The sequence below is a fragment of the Narcine bancroftii genome, chromosome 11, assembly GCF_036971445.1.
Source record: "Narcine bancroftii isolate sNarBan1 chromosome 11, sNarBan1.hap1, whole genome shotgun sequence".
Lineage (NCBI taxonomy): Eukaryota > Metazoa > Chordata > Chondrichthyes > Torpediniformes > Narcinidae > Narcine > Narcine bancroftii.
Genome location: NC_091479.1, coordinates 91,451,084 through 91,470,559, shown reverse-complemented (window position 1 = coordinate 91,470,559; position 19,476 = coordinate 91,451,084). Strand labels below are relative to the sequence as shown.

At 38.2% G+C, this 19,476-nt stretch overlaps 1 protein-coding gene across 1 annotated transcript in view; it reads left to right on the top strand.

Moving 5' to 3' along the window:
* ppfia2 (PTPRF interacting protein alpha 2) overlaps window positions 1–19,476 on the top strand; it is a 203,094-nt gene that overhangs the window by 56,887 nt on the left and 126,731 nt on the right. The window contains exons 2-3 of the mRNA XM_069904026.1: window positions 4,124–4,225; window positions 8,700–8,864. Of these exons, the coding sequence (XP_069760127.1) occupies window positions 4,124–4,225; window positions 8,700–8,864 (267 nt within the window). The remainder of the gene's footprint in view (window positions 1–4,123; window positions 4,226–8,699; window positions 8,865–19,476) is intronic.

Genomic DNA, 19,476 nt, shown 5'->3' with positions numbered 1-19,476 from the left:
ATGGTGGCAGGCTGAAATTCAAAGTTGTATTCATTTGGGGAAAAAATTACATAATTTAAGAAATAAATACTCTGTTTTAACAAATTTGGTGCCCATACACTCAAATAATGGTATTAAACTTGTAGTGATATCCTTTTTATCCTTCTCACTCCTGTAGAATTCTCCTCTGTATGCTTATTTTAGAACTGATAAATTGTACTGCATGACATCTCTCTCTGCAATCCAAAGTTTCTTTTTTTTTTATTTCTTTTCCTTCTTATCTCTTTATACCTATAAAAAAATTTACATTTTTAATTTGTATATTTTTTTGGGTGGGAGGGAGGGAGGAATTTTGGGGTGGGGTGAAAACCATGTATGTAATCAATTTGTTATTTTTTGATATCTATTATTATAATAATTATAGTTACTTCATGTATGGAGTATTAAATAAAATATTTTTAAAAGAAAATTGTGAACAAATATACATTCCATGTTATGCATTCTCATAGCTTTTCCCAGGTAAAACTGCTCACCTGATGCTAATAGGTTTTAAATCATGGGCAACTTCGATTTCTTTAGAAACTGAGTTGAGACTATAGACAGTGAAGTTAACCACATCAGTAGAGCAAGCAGATTGAAGTGAGTGTTAACATGGCATGTTTTTATAACTAATTTTGAGAGTTGAAGGAATGATCCTTTGAACCACATTGGTATTTATTCCTTTAATAATCTCATTGTTAGGAGAGATATTTTAAGAATGTGTTCATAGCACATAAGTTTGCTCATTTTACATTGCCACTGATGTTACCATTTATATCTCGTTCCACACCACCATGTATTTATTTAATACTAGAATGCAAATGCTGTTTTTATGATTGGTTATCAGAAACATTCTGTTGTCTTGTCAGCCTTATTTAATTTGAGGATAAAATTATATCAAAGTACAATGATTTACAACATTATTATAACATTTCTTAAATCTTTCTATTTTATGAATGCAATTTTAGGTCAAATTTCACATGCTGTTCATGTTCTTCAGGGAAATAGTTTAGGCTGTTATCTCGTATTTCAACTTTTTAGATGGTTCTGTTTTTTTCAACACTTTTGTCATGTTCATCCATTTCACTGTAATTTTGTAATTCCTTTTGCCATGTACTGGATAAACAGAATGTAACTGGAGTGTGGCTGGCTGTTAGAGCTGATGCATGACTAACATTTGTTAGGTCATTAACATAGCATTTGAGTTAGAAAATTCCAGATTCAAAATTCATTTAGGAAAATAAGCATTAAAAACATAGATTAATGTCTAGACCTTAGATCCTAACCTGGGAGTCTAAATTTCAGAAGAACTTTTCCAGGAGCCAGCATATCATGGCCAACTGTGAAGAAGGCCCATCAAAACCTCTACTTTCTAACGAGCCTAAGGAAATCCTGTTTTCTCACTCTTTTCCCATGGTTCAGCCAATAACACTGGTATCATCAATGAATTTATAGATTGTGCTTATTGTGCAGTTATCAGCATATTGGAAATACAACAGCGTACAGCCTTGAGGTGCCCCTATGTCAATGAGGAGGTAATGTTGCCAATGTGCATCATTTAGGGTGTTCCAATGAAGTTGAGGATCCAGTGACAGAGGGATGAACAGAGTCCTGGATTGCTTAGTTTGATCATAAGCTTCACTTTTAAGATTTAATTAGCTTATTTTTTCTTTGTTTTATTTGAATTGTTTAGAACACTGATAGGTTGTAGATAGGATGATATTAGTCATATAATTCCTAGCTGCAATAATGCAATTTAAATGCTTATGTGGAGTTCTTCACATATAAATCTAGCAATGCTGCTTTAAGGTTTTAGGAATAAGCCTGCTTGTTTTGTTTTTCTATGTATTACTGTCTTTTGCCAGATACTTATTTGGCACAATAGTGGTTATGGAGAAGAGGATGCTCCTTCACTTGTGTCCTAGATGCAAAATACATTCTTATTTCCACTTCTGGAAACTAGTTTCTATAAGGGTTGGACATGGCTGCAGCCTGAATATTTTATTTCTACAACCACTCTTGTACCTATACCCCTTAAAATTGTTCCAGGATTACTGCAGCACAACATGTTCAATTCTCTAATCTGCGAGTCCAAGTCTGACTCTTATATTCAGCATCTTCATAATTTGTAAATAAGACTAAGCCGGGAAACCCGAACGTTCTCAGTCCTTCCTCAAAGATGCTTCTTTTGCTGCACTAACCCTACTCCAATCAGTTTCTTGGTTCCTATGACTTTAAAAATTAAACACTTTAATTGATGCATTTTTGGAAATTTAAACCAGACCTGCTGTATTTAGTCATTGTGTTTTGCACCACAGAACCGTGTCCTTTGGCCCAACTCGTCCACACCAACCAAGTTGTGTACTTAAGCGAGTCACATTCTCCTGTATTTAAGTCATATCTCTCAAAACCTTTCCTGTGCATGAACTTGTCTAGATATCTTTTAAACATTGCTATTGCAACCATCACTACCTCTTGCTAGTGTGTCATTCTACATACAGTATCTTTTTGCATATAAAGTATATAGAATTGGTACTCTAAGTATCAAAAGCACTGTACCACACCTTCCGTGATGAAACACTGATTTATCCTAATAAAATATTGCAACAATATTTTATCCTGTTTGATATTTCTCAAATCTGTGGCATTTAACTTGTTTTAGGCAATCATATTTAAAACGGTAGACTTTTGTCGGAGAAGCTTGATTTTTCTGATTTTTTTTTCTTAATAATTGTTTAAAAGGCAAACTCTAAAATTAAAATGCTATTATTTATTTTGTTATTGATTGAATGCCACAGTTCATTTATGTGGTCAATTACAGTTTAGCCCCAAATAACTTGAAAACTAATTTTAGGGTGACATCCCTTCAAAATGCCCATACCACAAATTAACTATGACTTTTAGGGAAATAAGTTAGATCTAATTATTCTGAGTTTTCATGTAACAAATAAGTATTGGCTACATGAATTTCAGGTTGAGTTATCTTGAGGCACAAATTATTACCATAGTCAAAGTGCACTATGTTTATTTTAAAATCTTGATATGTTAGCTGGATTTACTAAACTATTCAAACAAGGGTCTTTAATAACTTCAAAAACCATTTTCCCAAATTGAATAGTTCGAGGGCCTAATTCACTTGTTCTTAATTTGATTCAGTAATTATTGGAACCAGTATCAGCAAAAAGCTGGTTGAAGGAATATTTCTCTTCCTGCATAGAAATCTCTCATGCTGTGAGGCCTATTTTCCAGCAATATATCTACCAAATTTTTGATAATGTATTTAGAGAATGAAGCGCAATCAATTACACAAAGACTGAAGTTGCCGAGACTGAAGGCTTTTATTTGCAAGAAATGGACTCGCCCGGACTCAAACTGGGGGCAGGCTTGTGGCATGACCGCTTCTATGGAGAAGAAAGAGGGAGGAGTTATGAGCCAAGCAGGGTCAACCAGGAAAGGTCATGACATTTACATATGGCAAATATACACAATGGTGGTTTCACCACAGAGGGGCATTTTGCTCGTGTAAGGGTTACAACTTCTTATTAGCAATAATAAGCTGTGGCTTCTGCAATATTCTGCATATTGACTTAAAAGTGCCACTGGGCTAGAGATGCATCAGCAAAAGATACATTATAGTTTTGTGAACTAATATAATTTTAAGGAAGGTCTGGAGGGCCCCTCAGTTGAGCAAAAATGAGTCTGTTGAGTGATCTTTCTTCTAACTCGTCCTTCTGAAAGAACAATGCTTGGAACCATCTCGGGAAGAAGATCTGGAGAACACTACAAATAGAATACCTCGAAAGCTGAGGATGAATGGGAAGGCCAATTGAAGCTCTCAACAGACAATGCAAATATTATTGATAGAATTGCATTGTTAACCAAATGAAGAACAACTTTAAATTTTACTCAAGCTTCTGGTTTGGGTCACATGTTTTATGCAGCTTTCACTGTTTTCTGTGAAATGAAACATGTAATGTTTAATAGCTTGTGAATATACCACACTGTTCTATGCTATTACCATCTGAAAAGAACTTGATTTTTTTGTGGTATGTATTAGACTCACAAGTCTAAGATGTATTAATATTTCAAATTTATCCCTTAACAGGAATTTGCTGCACTGACAAAAGAATTAAATGCATGCAGAGAACAACTGTTGGAGAAAGAAGAAGAAATTTCTGAACTCAAAGCTGAGAGAAATAATACAAGAGTAAGCTATCAAAACATATAACCTTGAAATTGCTCTGGAGAATTCCTTGGGAAGAAAGGCAAACCTGCATTTTTGGGGATATTTATTCATATATTTTTGCAATCTTTTGTTTGTGACTAAGGTTTTCTCTGTTAGACCAGCAGGACAACCAAAAAATTCAACTAATACTCAGAATCAGAATTTGTCATGAACATGTCACAAAATGTATTGCTTTGTGGTGCATTACAGTGCAAGTATTGCTATAAATTACATTTTAAAATAATGTTAGTGCAAAAGAAGAGAAAGTGAGGTACAGTCTGTGTTTTGTTGACCATTCAGAAATCTGTCCTTGTGCAACAAGATGTTCATCTTCAGGCTCCTGTACCTCCTTCCTAATGGTACCAGAGTAAAGAGGGCACAGCATGAGTGGAGAGGGTCCTTGAAAATAGAGGCTGCTTTCTTAAGACACTGCCTCTTATAGATATCCTCAATGGAGTGAAGATTGAGGACCATGATAGAGCTATCCAAGTTCACAACTCTCTGTGGTTTTCTTCTTGTCCTGTACATTGGCACATCCATACCAGACAGTGATGCAATCAGTCAGAATGCTCTCCACGATAGACCTGTAAATATTTGCAAGAGTCTTTGATGACATACCAAATCTCCTCAAACTTCTCATGAAGTATAGCCGCTGGCAAGCCTTCTTCATGATTGCATCAAGAGGATAGATCTTCAGAAATGATGACACCCAGGAAGTTGAAGTTCTTAAACCTTTCCACTGCTGACCCCTCAATGAGTTCATGTTCTCTGGATTTTCTCCTCCTAAAGTCCACAATTAGTTCCTTGAATCACCTCTAAACTGCAATAATTAAATTGTGATCACATGTACTTTACTCCAGGACTTGTACCCAACTTGCTCTCTGTGGTTGGTCTAAACCACATCAATTAGGCTGCTTACCTAGACTGTGTTGCATTAGCATTCTATTCAAGTTTACTTTTCATCCGATTGTACCAGTGCAACCCAACAAAACAGTGTTCTCTGGCCCATGGTGCAGAGCAGTTCAAACACATGTAAAGACTTAATACATATGCAGACAAATGATACACAGTGCTTATGTACATATATTAAAATAAATATTCTTAACAAATAGAGCCACAGAGAGTTGTTTTAGCAGTCGTTCAGCAATCTCACTGCTCATGGGAAAAAGTTGATTCTCAGCTTGGTGGTTCTGGCTCTGATACTTCTGTATCTTTTTTTCCCAACGGGAATAGCTGGAAGATGCTGCGCGCAATATGGTAGGGGTTGTTCCCAATTTTGTGAGCCCTGTTTAAACAATGATCTTGGTAAATCATATCTATGGGAGGAGGAAGACCCCAATGGACCTCTCTGCTGTTTTTATGGTCCTGTAGATTGAACTTAAATCTGATGCTCTACAGCAAATGTACCACACTGTGATGCAGGCAGCTCAATGAAGAAAGTTGACCAAAGAGTGACTGTTAGCCTTGCCTACCTCAGCCATCTAAGGAAGGACTGTTACCGTTCTGCCTTCCTGACAAGTGAAGAGATGTTGTGTGTCCATGATAGGTCACTTCTTAAGTAGACTTTGAGAAACTTTGTCTCTCCACTACTGAGCTATTAATGTGTAGTGGAGAGTCCTTCTGAAGTCCACAATCAGTTCCTTTGTTTTGTCCACGTTGTTTTCCACCTACTTTTTCTGTGGCTGCTAATTAGTCCAACGACTGTTGTGTCATCTGCAAACTTTGATGAAACTGTTGGAGCTGGATCTGACGTTGTGGTTGTGGGTCAGACGAGTGAACAGGAGGAAGTTGAGCACACAACCCTGAGGTGCTCCAGTACTCTGCATGATGGTGTTGACGTTCTGCTGCCAACCCGGACAGATGGTCATCTCTCTGTTAGGAAGTCCATAATCCAGTTACAGAGAGTAAAACACACAAGTCTGCAGACACTATAGTCAAAGTAAAAACAAAGCTGAAGAAACTCAGCAGGTCAAACTTTATATAGCAAAGATAAAGATATACATCCAACATTTTGGAGCTCATTCGACGCTTTGGTTATGTATCTTTGTCTTTTCTATATAAAGTACTGTTTGACCTACTGAGTTTCTCCAGCATGGTGTTTTTACTCCAATTACAGAGAAGGCTGTTGAGTGTCAGCAAGGACGCCTTCTCCACCAGCATCTGGGGTCTGATTGTATTAAACATCAAGGTGAAGTCAATGAACAGTAGCCTGGTGCATGAAGTGTTGTTCTCCAGGTGGGTCAAGCAGAGTGGAAGGTTAAGGCTCCAGCATTATTAGTGCAGCTTTTCCATCTGTAGGTAAATTGAAATGGGTCCAGTGTCTTTGGGTGATGTACTTTGATACATTTCATCACCAGTCATTTGAATGGTGGAGGTCAGGCCTCGTCATTGAGGGATGTTACTGTCTCCCTCTTTGGTACAAGTACGATGCCTTGAAACCCACAGGGATGATGGACTGGTGCAGTGACATATTGAAGATCTCCATCAGTTCGTCTGTACAGTCTTTCAGTACCCGTCTGGATCCTTGCCTGGGTAGGATTCTGCTCACCTCAGCCCCAGCTTTGCCAAGCTGATGTTCTTCAGGGGAAGACGGAGCTTTCTTTGGCGTCACCCTGTTCTTCTCATCGAACAATACAGAGAAGATGTTCAGTTGTTGTCGTTGACTCACAAGGTTGTCTTGAGATCTGTTATTATTTTGATACATTGCCACATGCACCTTGTGTTGCCGGTGTCGCACAACAGACTATGGATCCTCTGTGTGTACCCAAGCTGTACTTACTAGATTGCACAGGAGATTCAGCCCTGGCTGATCTCAGTGCCAGGTTGTCTCCTGTCCTGAAGGCTGCATTTCAAGCTCTGAGAAGTGTACTCACCTCTGCATCCAACCATGGTTTCTGGGTGTAGCATTTTTATGATGAAGTATGAACAAAGGAAATGCATGCAATATTTTCTTCTTATTCATGTTTCATTTGCTTACAAATTCTGTCATTTTCCACTGCTTGTAAAGTGGCACTTATCATTCTGGAATCAATCAACATTCCATGTGATATTTGCAAAATTTCATTTTTTTTTATCTTGCCAGATATATATCCTTTTTCCATGAGTGATATCTCTGCTACATAAATTTACCATGTGGTACCAGTTCCCCGAGTGCCAACTGGCTTGCTAGGCTTCTTGATATATTGGACAAGAAGCACCCATTTCCTGTCGCATACCTTCCATAAGAGCGAAGGAGATGTTGATCACTAAAAGATTTATTTGTTCAGAGCAAGTTGACTTGAACCCAGATTCTGCTTCAGTTTTGAACTCTACTTTTAATTTGCTCAATATACCTCATTTCCCTTTGAGGAGGTTAACAGAAGTTCTGATATATTGTACCCTCCATTATGCTTGGGACAAAGATGCTTGTTTTTCCTTTATTTGCCCTGTGCTCTGCAATTTTAAATTTGTAATTAGATAATTCACATGTGATTAAAATGCATATTTTAGATTTTATTCAAGATTATTTGTGTCCATTTTGGTTTGACCATGTAGAAATTACAGGACTTTTTTTATATACATTGGCCCCTCATTGTCTCTTGGGATTCTTATTACTGGGATTGTGGGATAGAGATCAACCAGAATATTAGAGCTTGGGTATAATTTAATTTGATAAAGTGACAAATTGAAACTTATGGCAATTTTATTATTATTACATGCAATTAAGTAGCATCTTAATACTTGAATTAAAAGAGTAAAACACAAAAGTCTGCCGATGCTGTGAAATTGTCATAAAAACACAAAGACGCTGGAGAAACTCAGCAGGTCTTGTGGCATCCATGGATGGTAAAGATATATAACCAACCTTTTAGGCCTGAACCCTTAATCAAGGTATGTGCATAAAGCAGGGAGGCATCTGACTATAAAGGGTTGGGGTGGGGGGGGGGGGGGGGAGAAGCACAGAACAAGAGAGTGGGAGGGAGTGGAGAGGGTGAGCAGTAAGATAATTCCCTTGAAAGAGACAAGGAGAACTTCTTCAGGGTAAAATGCTCTTTGGGAGGAGTAAACAGGTGCCTCCCTACATTTTGCTCATACCTTGATGAAGGGTTCAAGCCTGAAATGTTGGTTATGTATCTATCTTTGCTATATGAAGAACACTGTTTGACCTACAGAGTTTGTCCAGCATTGTGTGTTTTTTACAATGATCAGTAGCATGAGTTTATTGTAAATGGAGATGTTTAACAAGAGATTATTTTGTTTCCTGTACAATTTATGGAGGAGAGAAAATTTTAATTTCATATCAATATCAAATTGTGGGAGTTAGTGACATATAAAAGAAAAACTTTTATAAAAATGACAACGTGTAAAAGCCAAAGATATATATGAACACAAGATTATTGTGGGTTTGTGGATTATGGCTATCGAACTCATTGATGTTAAGTAAAAAATAGACAAACCTAATATTTTACTATTTCAGCTTTTGTTGGAACATTTGGAATGTCTTGTGTCAAGACATGAACGATCACTGAGAATGACGGTGGTGAAACGGCAGGCACAGTCTCCTTCAGGAGTTTCCAGTGAAGTTGAGGTTTTGAAGGCACTAAAGTCACTTTTTGAACACCATAAAGCTTTAGATGAGAAGGTAAGTAGCTTGCATGGGAGGAGATTCCGTGAGCCACAGAAAAGTGACACTGAGATGGAACACAGCTCAAGAAATCATGGAATCACTACCTCACATTTTTTCATTAAAATGATATATTTGCTATGTGCAGAATACTTAATGTTTCTGCTTGTGCTTTGTGCTGTTTCTTGCTAGTTATCTTTAATGTTGAAAACAAAATGAAATGAGGGAAGAATGTATCACTGTTTACATTGGAGTTGTTTGTTCTGATTGGTGTTTATTTGATATTGAATAAATGTTATCTATCAGAACTACGTATTAGGGAGCCAAGTATATATTGAGGATATAATGTTGCTTTGTGTTTAAAATCAACATTCATGCTGGAATTTATGTTTCGGTCTTGAGATATTTTGTGCATTTCTACAAAGATTATTGAGTTTTGTACATGGTGCATGAAATGCCTTAAAGTCATTGGATATCCAATAACATTCTGCTATGCATGCCATCAAAAAGAATGAATGGATCGATACAGTAAGATGACTTTTACAGCTAAATCAAATGCCTGTAATCACTATTAGTCGCATTGTTTCTAATTTTCAGAGAATTTTTATGGAGTTATTTTGCTTCACCATCAACGCATTTAAAAGTGAAAATAATGTTTTGACATCTTTCATTTATTTTCACCTGTTTAATGATCAAATTCCATATGTTCACTAATATCACCCAGTTCAGTGTGCTATGTATTTTTGCAAATTGTCTTGTAATTGCGCAACATTTAGTAGGCTTGAGCAGAACTTCCTTCAAACTTGATATGAAGGTTACCGAAACTATTTGTGTCAGACCCCATCATAAATTCCCTTGTCAATATTTAGGCTGAATGTTTGTTCTCTCAGATGATAAAATTACCGCACTATTTGCCTACACCAATCCTGCAGGTCTCATTATTAAGTTTAAAGTGAGAAGGAGCATTTAAGTGGTACAAAACCACACAGGGGTCCAATATAACTGGAGGTAGGAGAGCCCTATACAAGACACAGTGTGTGTTGCCATACAGTGCATTCCAAACCTCCCAGTTTCCTGTCCCCACTCCATTCCCCTCATGGGAGAGTATCCATGTGGTCTTAACAGTCTTTTTTTCATATTCCGATCCTGCAATGAAGCGCCATCCTTTTGTGTTTAACTAATCATAGGCTGTTATGGAAATTTTTTAAGCCTGTGCAGAAAATAACCCTCTGCTGAATATTCTATGTGAGAACCAAGATTATAGATTGCATTTTTAATTTGCTGTGCACAATTGACCGACACATTTGATTGCAAAATAAGTGCAGTAAAACCCCTGTGGTATCTGGCACCTATGAGGTTTGTGACATGCCAAATAAGTGAGTTTTCTGGTTTCTCAAGAGTGGCTCTTACAATATCTAACTAATACACCTGCATTAAGAATAAACAGTTTAAAAGACAAAAAATACTGTACTTACACTGAACAAATTTCACTTTCATGAATATAGAAACTTTAAAGAATTTTACTGTATTCTCAGTCACATTCTTTGAAAACATTTAACCTTCAGTACATCTGCAGGTTCCTCCCATTCCACGGAGCCATCTGAAAGACAAACAATAACACCCTCCCTCCTATTTACAGATAAACCTTACTAATATACTTAATAATATGTTAATAAAGACTCTTACTGAGCAGAAATAAGGAGACCCTTTAAGAGAGTCACCACAATGATCAAACAGCTCTTCATCTTGGGTGTCACCATTTTATTCAAACGCAACTTTATTCAAACAGCTGCTACGAGCCAAGTACGACCAAGGCGCTCCGCTAGCTGCATATTTGCTCCCATCACCAAAGGTTTATGTGTTACTTCAGACAAAATTTACTTTTAAAACTTTATTTACATTTTTATTATTCTTTCTTATTTTAATTTTTAAAATTTATTTATTTTCCTCAATTTTTTTCCCTGTTGCTTGAGGTTGCCAGTTGCTTGAATTCGGTTAACAAGTCATATATATTTAATTAGTTATGAAATTCTTTTGTTTCCTGAAAATATAATGTAACTTTCTGCTTTTGGTGAGAGATTATACAATATTTCGTTTAACTGAAATTGAAGTATATAGTACAATTTCAATACTGATTTCAAATGTGTGAGTTTTTAAATTGTGGTGAAATAACCAATGATACAAAATAATTTGTGAGGTATTAATGAGTGTATTTTTACTTTTGTAATTCAGCAGACCCTCCTGCTGCAGGAGCATTTAGGAAGAAAAAGTGCTAGTTTTTCACCATACTTATCATTTATATTTCACTTAAAAGGTCAAAAGTATTTATAACAAACAGCAAATGTAGCAAATAAACGCATAAAATTATAATTGAAACTTGTTTGACAAAAGGATTAGTGTGGTGGGAATGCCTAGAAATTTGAACAAAACACATTTTTAGGGTGATTCATCTGAAATTGGTGGTTCACAGAAACACTTATCACAGAAGCTGTTTTCTGGAGTTGAATTGAGCTACTCTGAAAGTACAACCAGGAATTTCTTCTGAACCCAAACCAGAGCAGCATTATTAAAACTTGGAATTATTGAAAGTCCCTCCATCAAAGAACAATGTGCACTATTTTTCCCAAACCCTCTGACCAACCATTAATTACCCCAATTCGCCACTTCATCCATGATTAGGACTTAAGTGTTCAGCCAACTAACACTATCTGACTCCCCCCTCCCACCCCAACCCATTCCAACTTGGCCAGACATCAAGTATTCTGCAACTGCCAACATCTTTACTTCCATGGACAGGTGCTTCATTATCAAGCCTCCATTGCTACAAACTCTTGGTCATATTGAGCCCCACATACTGGCCTTCTTTTACATTCAATTCCTTGATCCAACTGCAGTGCCATATTCCTTCACATCCGCTTCAGTGCAATGTAGAAAGATTTGGGTGCTCTTGAAACTTGAAACTCAAGCTCATGACCAAAACAACTGTAATCCTGTTATCATAACATACTGCTATCCTTGTGGAGGACACATTCAAGACCACTGCATTTTCATTATTTGAAGATAAGTTGGTCCATTTCATCAGCATGAAAGTTACACTTTGTTGCTGGCTTGAAGAGTCGTTGAAGAGTTGACCCAGTCAACTTGGGTCGCAATTGCTGAGAGTCTACAAAATGAAATCATCTATTATTTGGGATAAATTAGCAGTTCCAATCAAATAGCAAATAGATCATCTGAATGATTGCTGTTCGTCATTTATATCAAAGATCTGGATGATAATGTGGTAAATTGGATCAGCAAGTTTTCTGATGACACAAAGGTTGGATGTGTTGTGGAAGGCCTCTACAAGGAAGGCTTTCAAAACTTACAGAGGGATCTGGACCAGTGGAAAAATAGGCTGAAAAATGGCAGATGGTGAGAGGTGTTTCATTTTGGAAGGACAAACCAAGAAAGGACATGGTCACTGAGGAGTGCGGTAGAACAGAGGGATCTGGGAATATAGATACATAATTCCCTGAAAGCAGTGTCACAGGTAGATCGGGCTGTAAAGAGAGCTTTTGACCTTCATAAATCAAGGTATTGAGTATAGGAATTAAGATGTTATGTTAAAGTTGTATAAGACATTGGTGAGGCCAAATTTGGAGTATTGTGTGCAGTTTTGATCACCTAATTACAGGAAAGATATCAAGATTGAAAGAGTGCAGAGAAGATTTATTGAGATGTTCCCTGGACTTAAGGAACTGAGTTACATGAAAAAGTTAAACAGGTTAGGACTTTATTTCCTGGACCGTAAAAGAATGAGGCAACTTTATTCCCTGGCACATAGAAGAATGAGGGAAGATTTGATAGAGATATTTAAAATTTATGGAGGTATAGACAAAGTAAATGTTGATAGGCTTTTTTCCACTGAGGGTAGGTGAGATACAAACCAGAGGACCTGGGTTAAGGGTGAAAGGGGAAAAGTTTAGGTGGAACATTAGGAGAAACCTCTTCACACAGAGTGTGGTGGGAGTGTGGAATGAGCTGCCAGCTGAAATGGTGGATAAAGGCTCATTTTTAACATTTAAGAAGAATTTGGAAAGGTACATGGATGAGAGGGTCATGCAAGGCTGTGTGCAGGTCAATGGGACCAGGCAGAAAAAGCTCAGCACAGATGAGAAGGGCTGAAGGGCATGTTTCTAGGCTGCAATGTTCTATATTATTTTGCATTACATTTAAGACAACAGAACAGTTATAAGGAATGTTTCTTCTGTCTGCACAATTTGACTGAAATGTACTATTTTGCCAGTACCCTCTTAAAAATGATCAATGCTTGACGGTTCTGAGACATGAATATTTTCTGGCACTCAGCAGCCTTTGATTGAATGTGGTGTGCATCCAGCTCCTGGCAGGAAAGATGTATTTGTGACATGGACAAACTTAATTCCTAACCTCTTACCAAAATGTTGGTAATATATCTTTACCTCCTGTGGATGCTTCGAGACTGGATAAGTTTCTCCAGCATTTCTGTGTTTTTACTACAATCACAACATCTGCAGATGGTGAGAGGTGTTTCATTTTGGAAGGACAAATCAAGAAAGGACATGGTCACTGAGGAGTGCAGTAGAATAGAGGTTCTACTCAAATCATGTTTCACTCAAATCATAATTATGTAGCTGATGATGTTTACTCAGACTTGCTTACGGGCAAGTCTTGCTCAGACTGGCGTCACGGGCGAGGGGAGGGAGTGGGGGGGGGGTTGGTGTGGACCGTACCGGGGACGCCAAAATAACTGTCTATAAATTTTTGTGTTGTGTTTCAGCAGAAATTTATTATTTTTAATAAAAATATCCCTGTAGTTAATTATAACAACAAAAACGTTTTTCGTAAGCCCAGCGCACATGTATCAATATGCCTATAAGACTAAAACTCAATGCTCATTTACTTTTTGCACTCCGGTCTGAGCTGGCATTATTACCCAATTCCAATGATGCTTCAAATCACATGGTTTTGTCTACTGGCACTACAAGCATGTGCTGTTGTTTTTGTTGCTGTGGGTGTTTTCATACTCACCGCTTTTATGAAGTTTGCTGGTGTTTTACCTTCAATACTGTGGTAATTTGTAATTGTGAATCTATAACAATCACCTTTTTGAGAACGAAGCAGTATGATGCTGTAATTTAAAGGTATAATTTTAATTTTGTTAGTTGTTTATCTCACTACTATTGCCATTACATTTCAGTGATGTACGAGAATTACATTTTACAAGTAGCATTAGTACAAAAAACATTGCTAAGGATTCTGTAATGACTGGTACAGGAGGAGATCCATGGTGGGTGAGGGAGGTGGTGACACCATGAGTTACCGCACTGGGTGACACCAACTCTAGTGACCCCAAGGAAGTTCTACATCGATATCCTGAGATTAGAATAATGGCCTCCAGTACCCATAACAATTTTGCTTGTGTGCCAACCTTAACTCATGCATTGAGTTAATTGCTGTGGATTCTACTTGCTTTTACTTGCACCTAGGCATGACTTGGACGTAAACAGCTGATGTCGCCTGTCATCAAAAAAGATAACCTGAGTAGTTTTCTATTTTATTCTTAAACTAGCCAGGTACAGGATTTTACGTGATCCTGTACTGGTTAAATCAGTATTAGTGTTTTCATTTGATCACAAGAAATAGAGATACATTTGGAACAGAATGTTATGGATTATTGCAATGTGGAGAATAATTTTCATGTAAACTGGCTTGGGCAGAAGTTATGCAAAAGTTGATTATTTATCCAGTGTTGAATTGTTGTGGGATAGAAATTGGTAAGGTTCTTCAAAGATAGGATTACCTGTTGTTCTTGAATTTTTACAGTCTAAAGACAATTTACCTTACACTTGGCTTCAGAAATCTTGCATGGAAATTTACCTTGTGAAAACCATACAATCTTTTTGAATATATCCTGTTAATGTAAGAGAAAATGTGTAGACATGTATTAGTGAAGTGATGCCTCAGTTTGCAGTGAGATTACTATTTTGGAGAATGAATATAATTCACAGAATATCAAGAATTTATTTGGATGTCTTATTCAAAAGTTGGTTTGTTTCAATTGATTGCATTTTTCAGTGCTTTTTATGAATATTGAAGTTAATGCTTCAATCTTCTTTGATCTTGAATGAAGTTTGCTTTCTTGGCGTGTGCAGGGTGTTTGCATTCTAGATGTATGATGCCAAGTTCTTTCTGTTAGAGGTTGTATTGTTACATTATTCACAAAGCAGATTTTGATCATTCTGCTTGCAGAATTTGTTTGGAATAAACTCATTTCCAACAGATAGCAGAGTCGATAACATTCTTCAGTGATTTTTGTTTCTGACTGGATTTTTCTAGAATTTTATTTTGCATTAAGGCCAGTCAAATTTTTAGAAATTTAGCTTGACAAAATATTATAGAAATTTACTGCAAGTCATTCAACTTGTCACACCTGTACTAAACATTTGAGAGAGCAGTTGTGTTTAGCCCCACAATGTGTTAAAGTCGACCCACGCTATATCTCCTCAGGATAAAACAACAGCAGAACTACACACAAAATTTTTTTTATTGCGTATCACTAGTGGGAGTGGGGACGATAATGAAGGAGTAGCTGATGCTACTTGTTTCTCTCTGTTTTACCCACTCAATTAATACAGTTTCGTTAGCTTTAAATAGTGTTTTCAAGGTTGACATCAGACTCTATCTGCAGTGGTATTGGCTCAGATCATCCCCTGGTTGCTTCTCATTAGGTCTTTTACAATATCTCTTTGTAGTCGACTAAGCAGGTGCGATTACATATCTTTGTAGCCGAGCATACAGTTTCAACTTGGCAATGTCTTGCAGTTTTGATAACATGATGCCCGGTCACTTTCCTTTGTCTATTAATGCTAACAAAGTTTCGTCAATTTATTTTCTACAACAGAAGCCCCCTAGCACATTTACGTTTTCCTGCCCTCCCCTCAATATTCCTTCCTTTTATCATTTTATTATAACAACTACAATCTGGTAGAATTGGTACAGCTGATGCAACAAGCATATAATATATGTAAACAAATAAGAATTAAAACTATAGCAGTTATAATAATAAGATAAATGCATTAACATGTCCTCCCCCAACAAGTAAATAGTCCTCCAAAATTCCACCATCCAGGAGACCTTGAGTGAAAGTCATGTAGATCTGCACCCAGCTTATTGAGCTTTGAGATATCAAGCTGTATGTGCTCAGAGAAGTAATATTTACTGACTCATTTACTGCAACATTTCTGTCTTATTATGATGCATGTACCAAAAGGTTACATGCATGTACCAAAAAGTTACATGCATGTATCAAAAGGTTACATGCTCGGCCAAAAGGTAATCCAAGGCTATTTGATTTTTGGAATACAGTTTGTCCTTTAGCCATCACCCCATTATGAGCTGCCTACATCTGATCCTTAACCAAAAGTCATAGCTGTTGTATTAGCTAATTGTTCCAGGGAGGCAGCCAGATTAATAATTTCCCTTGAATTTCTAGCTGCTTCATACAAGGAGAAAGAAGCCATCCAGAATCTTTCAGATTCTAAAATGCTCTGCCAGTGGCAAGACAACGTTCCCTGATAATACAGGTTTTTCTTGTGGCGTATTGGATGGTCTTTTTAGTTAAAAACAGGGCAAAGATGTGGTACTTGGTAACCCAAATAATAGCACCCTTTTCCATTTCTTATTTATCTTTGTAACTTCACAGAAACCTTCACCAGGAAGCTAGAAATAAATTCTCTTCCCACATATCCATCTGGTACCATTGACTGGAGCAGGTGGACACTTCCCTATGGTCCACATTTGCCAGTCAGGGGGCTGGGGGTGTCCTTCAATTTTTATAGTGGTCTGTGTTATTAACAGCACTTGGAATTATCCCTTCCAGTGAGGTGATAACTTTTTCGATTCCAATTTTGGATTACCACATCATCTCCTGGCTGTATCTGGGGCACCAGGTTTCTGTCATCACCTTGTTTTCTTTGCTTTTCTTGCACCTGTGGCGGTAGTTGTCTCAGAACATCCGCTCACTCCTGAACATATATGATCATCCTGTCAATTAGGGGATGCAAAGCTAGTTTTTTTATTTGTTCCTCAGGGCATGTGGCGAGGGTGACCCAATAAAATATCAGCAGGTGTTAATCCACTACCAATGTGTGGGGTTGTACGCATTTCAAATAGGGCCAGGGGTAGTACCTTCAACCATCTTAATCCTGGTTCTTCTGTTAGTTTGACCAATTTATTCTTTAAAGTATCATTAGCTCTTTCTTCCATTTCGGCAGCCTGTGAGTGATACGAAACTACTGCTTTATTCTGAAATACTGGCATTGTATACTTTGGCCGTGAAGTGCGGCCCCTTGTCCGAGCTAATTGCAGCAGGTAATCCAAACCTAGGTTATTCCACATAATAAAGCTTCCACGGCTGCTTTTGCCATTTCTCCAACCATTGGTATTGCCTCTCTCTAAAGGCACCCCATCCAAAGCCCGCTGCGCAGCTCAGACAGCAAAGTCCTCCTCAGCGACAAGATCTCCATCCTCAACTGATGGTCAGAACACTTCCAATCTCTTTTCAGTGCCAACCGCTCAGTCCAAGTCCAGTATTGCCTCTATCTAGTCTAATAGGCAGCGCTGAGCACAAGGCATATTTTTAACTGCTGAGATGCAGTTAAAAGTGAGATGCTGAGGTGTGTTTACAGAACCAAACTTCATCAGGTACCCCTTGCCTTTCCTCTGACTGATGGCGGGTGAGAACTCCAAGTACCTCTTGGGATTCTTGCTGGTATATTAAAGTTCCCTGTGGGAATCTCTGACAGTGCCAATTTCCCGGGTCACCTTGGCCACCAGGCATTTCATTAGCATCTCAAACTCCTTTGCTGTATGCCCGTTGTCTACAGGGAGGGTAACGTGGAACATAATTCCTGCAGCACCTGGGCAATCAAAGCAGCACCTCTTCAATTAGCTGCATGAGAACAAAATGGCCTTCATAGGGTCAATAAAACTGCTCTTTGTCCTGGTTTTGCCCAGGTGGATTGTGGCCACATAAAATCTATATGATCATAGGTAATATGAGGATTTGGCAGATTGGAAAAGAATGGTAATGGTGGCAAATCAATGGTTCACCACTGAGGGGGGCAAATAGCAGTTCAGACACGCAGTTTAAGGACACGTGCGTTAATATATGCAGGTGAAATGGTCTGAAAGGACTATTTCTAGCTCCAGTCCACATAGTAAGTCTCGACTAGCCAAATTACGACCCAAACAAGACATAAATGTAAAGGGAAGGGTGTGACAGGCATAGTCATAAACTACTTGTAAGGGCCCTGTCATTGAGTATTCTTGGAGGTCTAGTTAGTAATGCGGAACCCGTGCTCTTCCACAAGGGTGGACAATGTTGCTCCTGCATCAGTCAAAAATGGAAGAGGCACACCCTGTACATGCAATATTATAATGGGCTACTCTCCTCCCCTGGTGGCAACGAGGACACATTGTCCAACCCATCACTTAAATGGGTTGTTGGTGGCAAAGAAGGACTTGTGCATATTCATTTGCAGGCTACTGTCTTTTCCAGGGGAAATTACATCATCAGTGACCCGTTCATCCACATATAAAACATTCATCACCTGTTGGAGGGGGTGGCTGGGAATTGAAATCTTGATGTCCCTGTGGGCCGAGAGCCCGGAATTTTTCTCCTTGGGATTGATAAGGGTGCTGGATGAAAATTTATGTTGGCCCTCCAAGGGGGATCATCGCTACTGGGGTAAGGCCAATCATCCCAGTCATCATCTCCCCTCATTGATACCTGTAAAGGAAATTCACATTTTTCATTCTGGAGCTCGGCCAGAAAGCCATAACTGCCCGTTGTTCTTGTTCCTTTGTATTGCCGGACCAATCTAAGTTTGTCTTCAGTAAGGATGCAGTTTTTTTTTTGGCAGACTCTGAATCAACATTGCATTAAACTGGGCAGAAGATTGGCTTGCATTAGAAATCCGGTCATCTGTATACGTCTGGTAGGCTGTGGTAAATTGCTCACAAAAGTCTTGGACCATCTCCTTTGCATTCCAAAACTTTATTCATAGCAAAAGGTTGTTTCAAATTGTCTGATAATGTTGTCAGCATGGTATTTTCCTGGGCTTGTGGATTCACATTCATATTATTCAATCTCGATAATCACTAATGGATGACCAACCAGCCTCCTGCATTGCTTGGTGCTACTTGGCATTCTCTTTTGGGTTTATTATTACATGGCAAAAGGCAAACACATCTTTCAGCTGTGCTCCATACATGGTCTGGGTGGAGCGGATATAATAAACAAACCTGACTGGATTCTTATTCCTACCTGGGGCATGGTATGCTATCAACAGCATTTCCTGGGATTTCCAGTGTATAAACCCGGATCATAGGCTGTTGTCTCTAATTACTGGCCTGAGGAAGGGGAGAACTCGGAGGTCAAACATGCTCTCTGCCTCTTCTATGGTGGACTCATCAGCCTTATTCTTGGTCCCAGCAAGATCCTGCCAACTGTGCCAATCTTAAAATTGACCCGTGTTCTATCTCCTCAGGATAAAACAGCAGCAAAAAAATGAGCTACACCAACAACCTTTATTGCATATCACGAGCG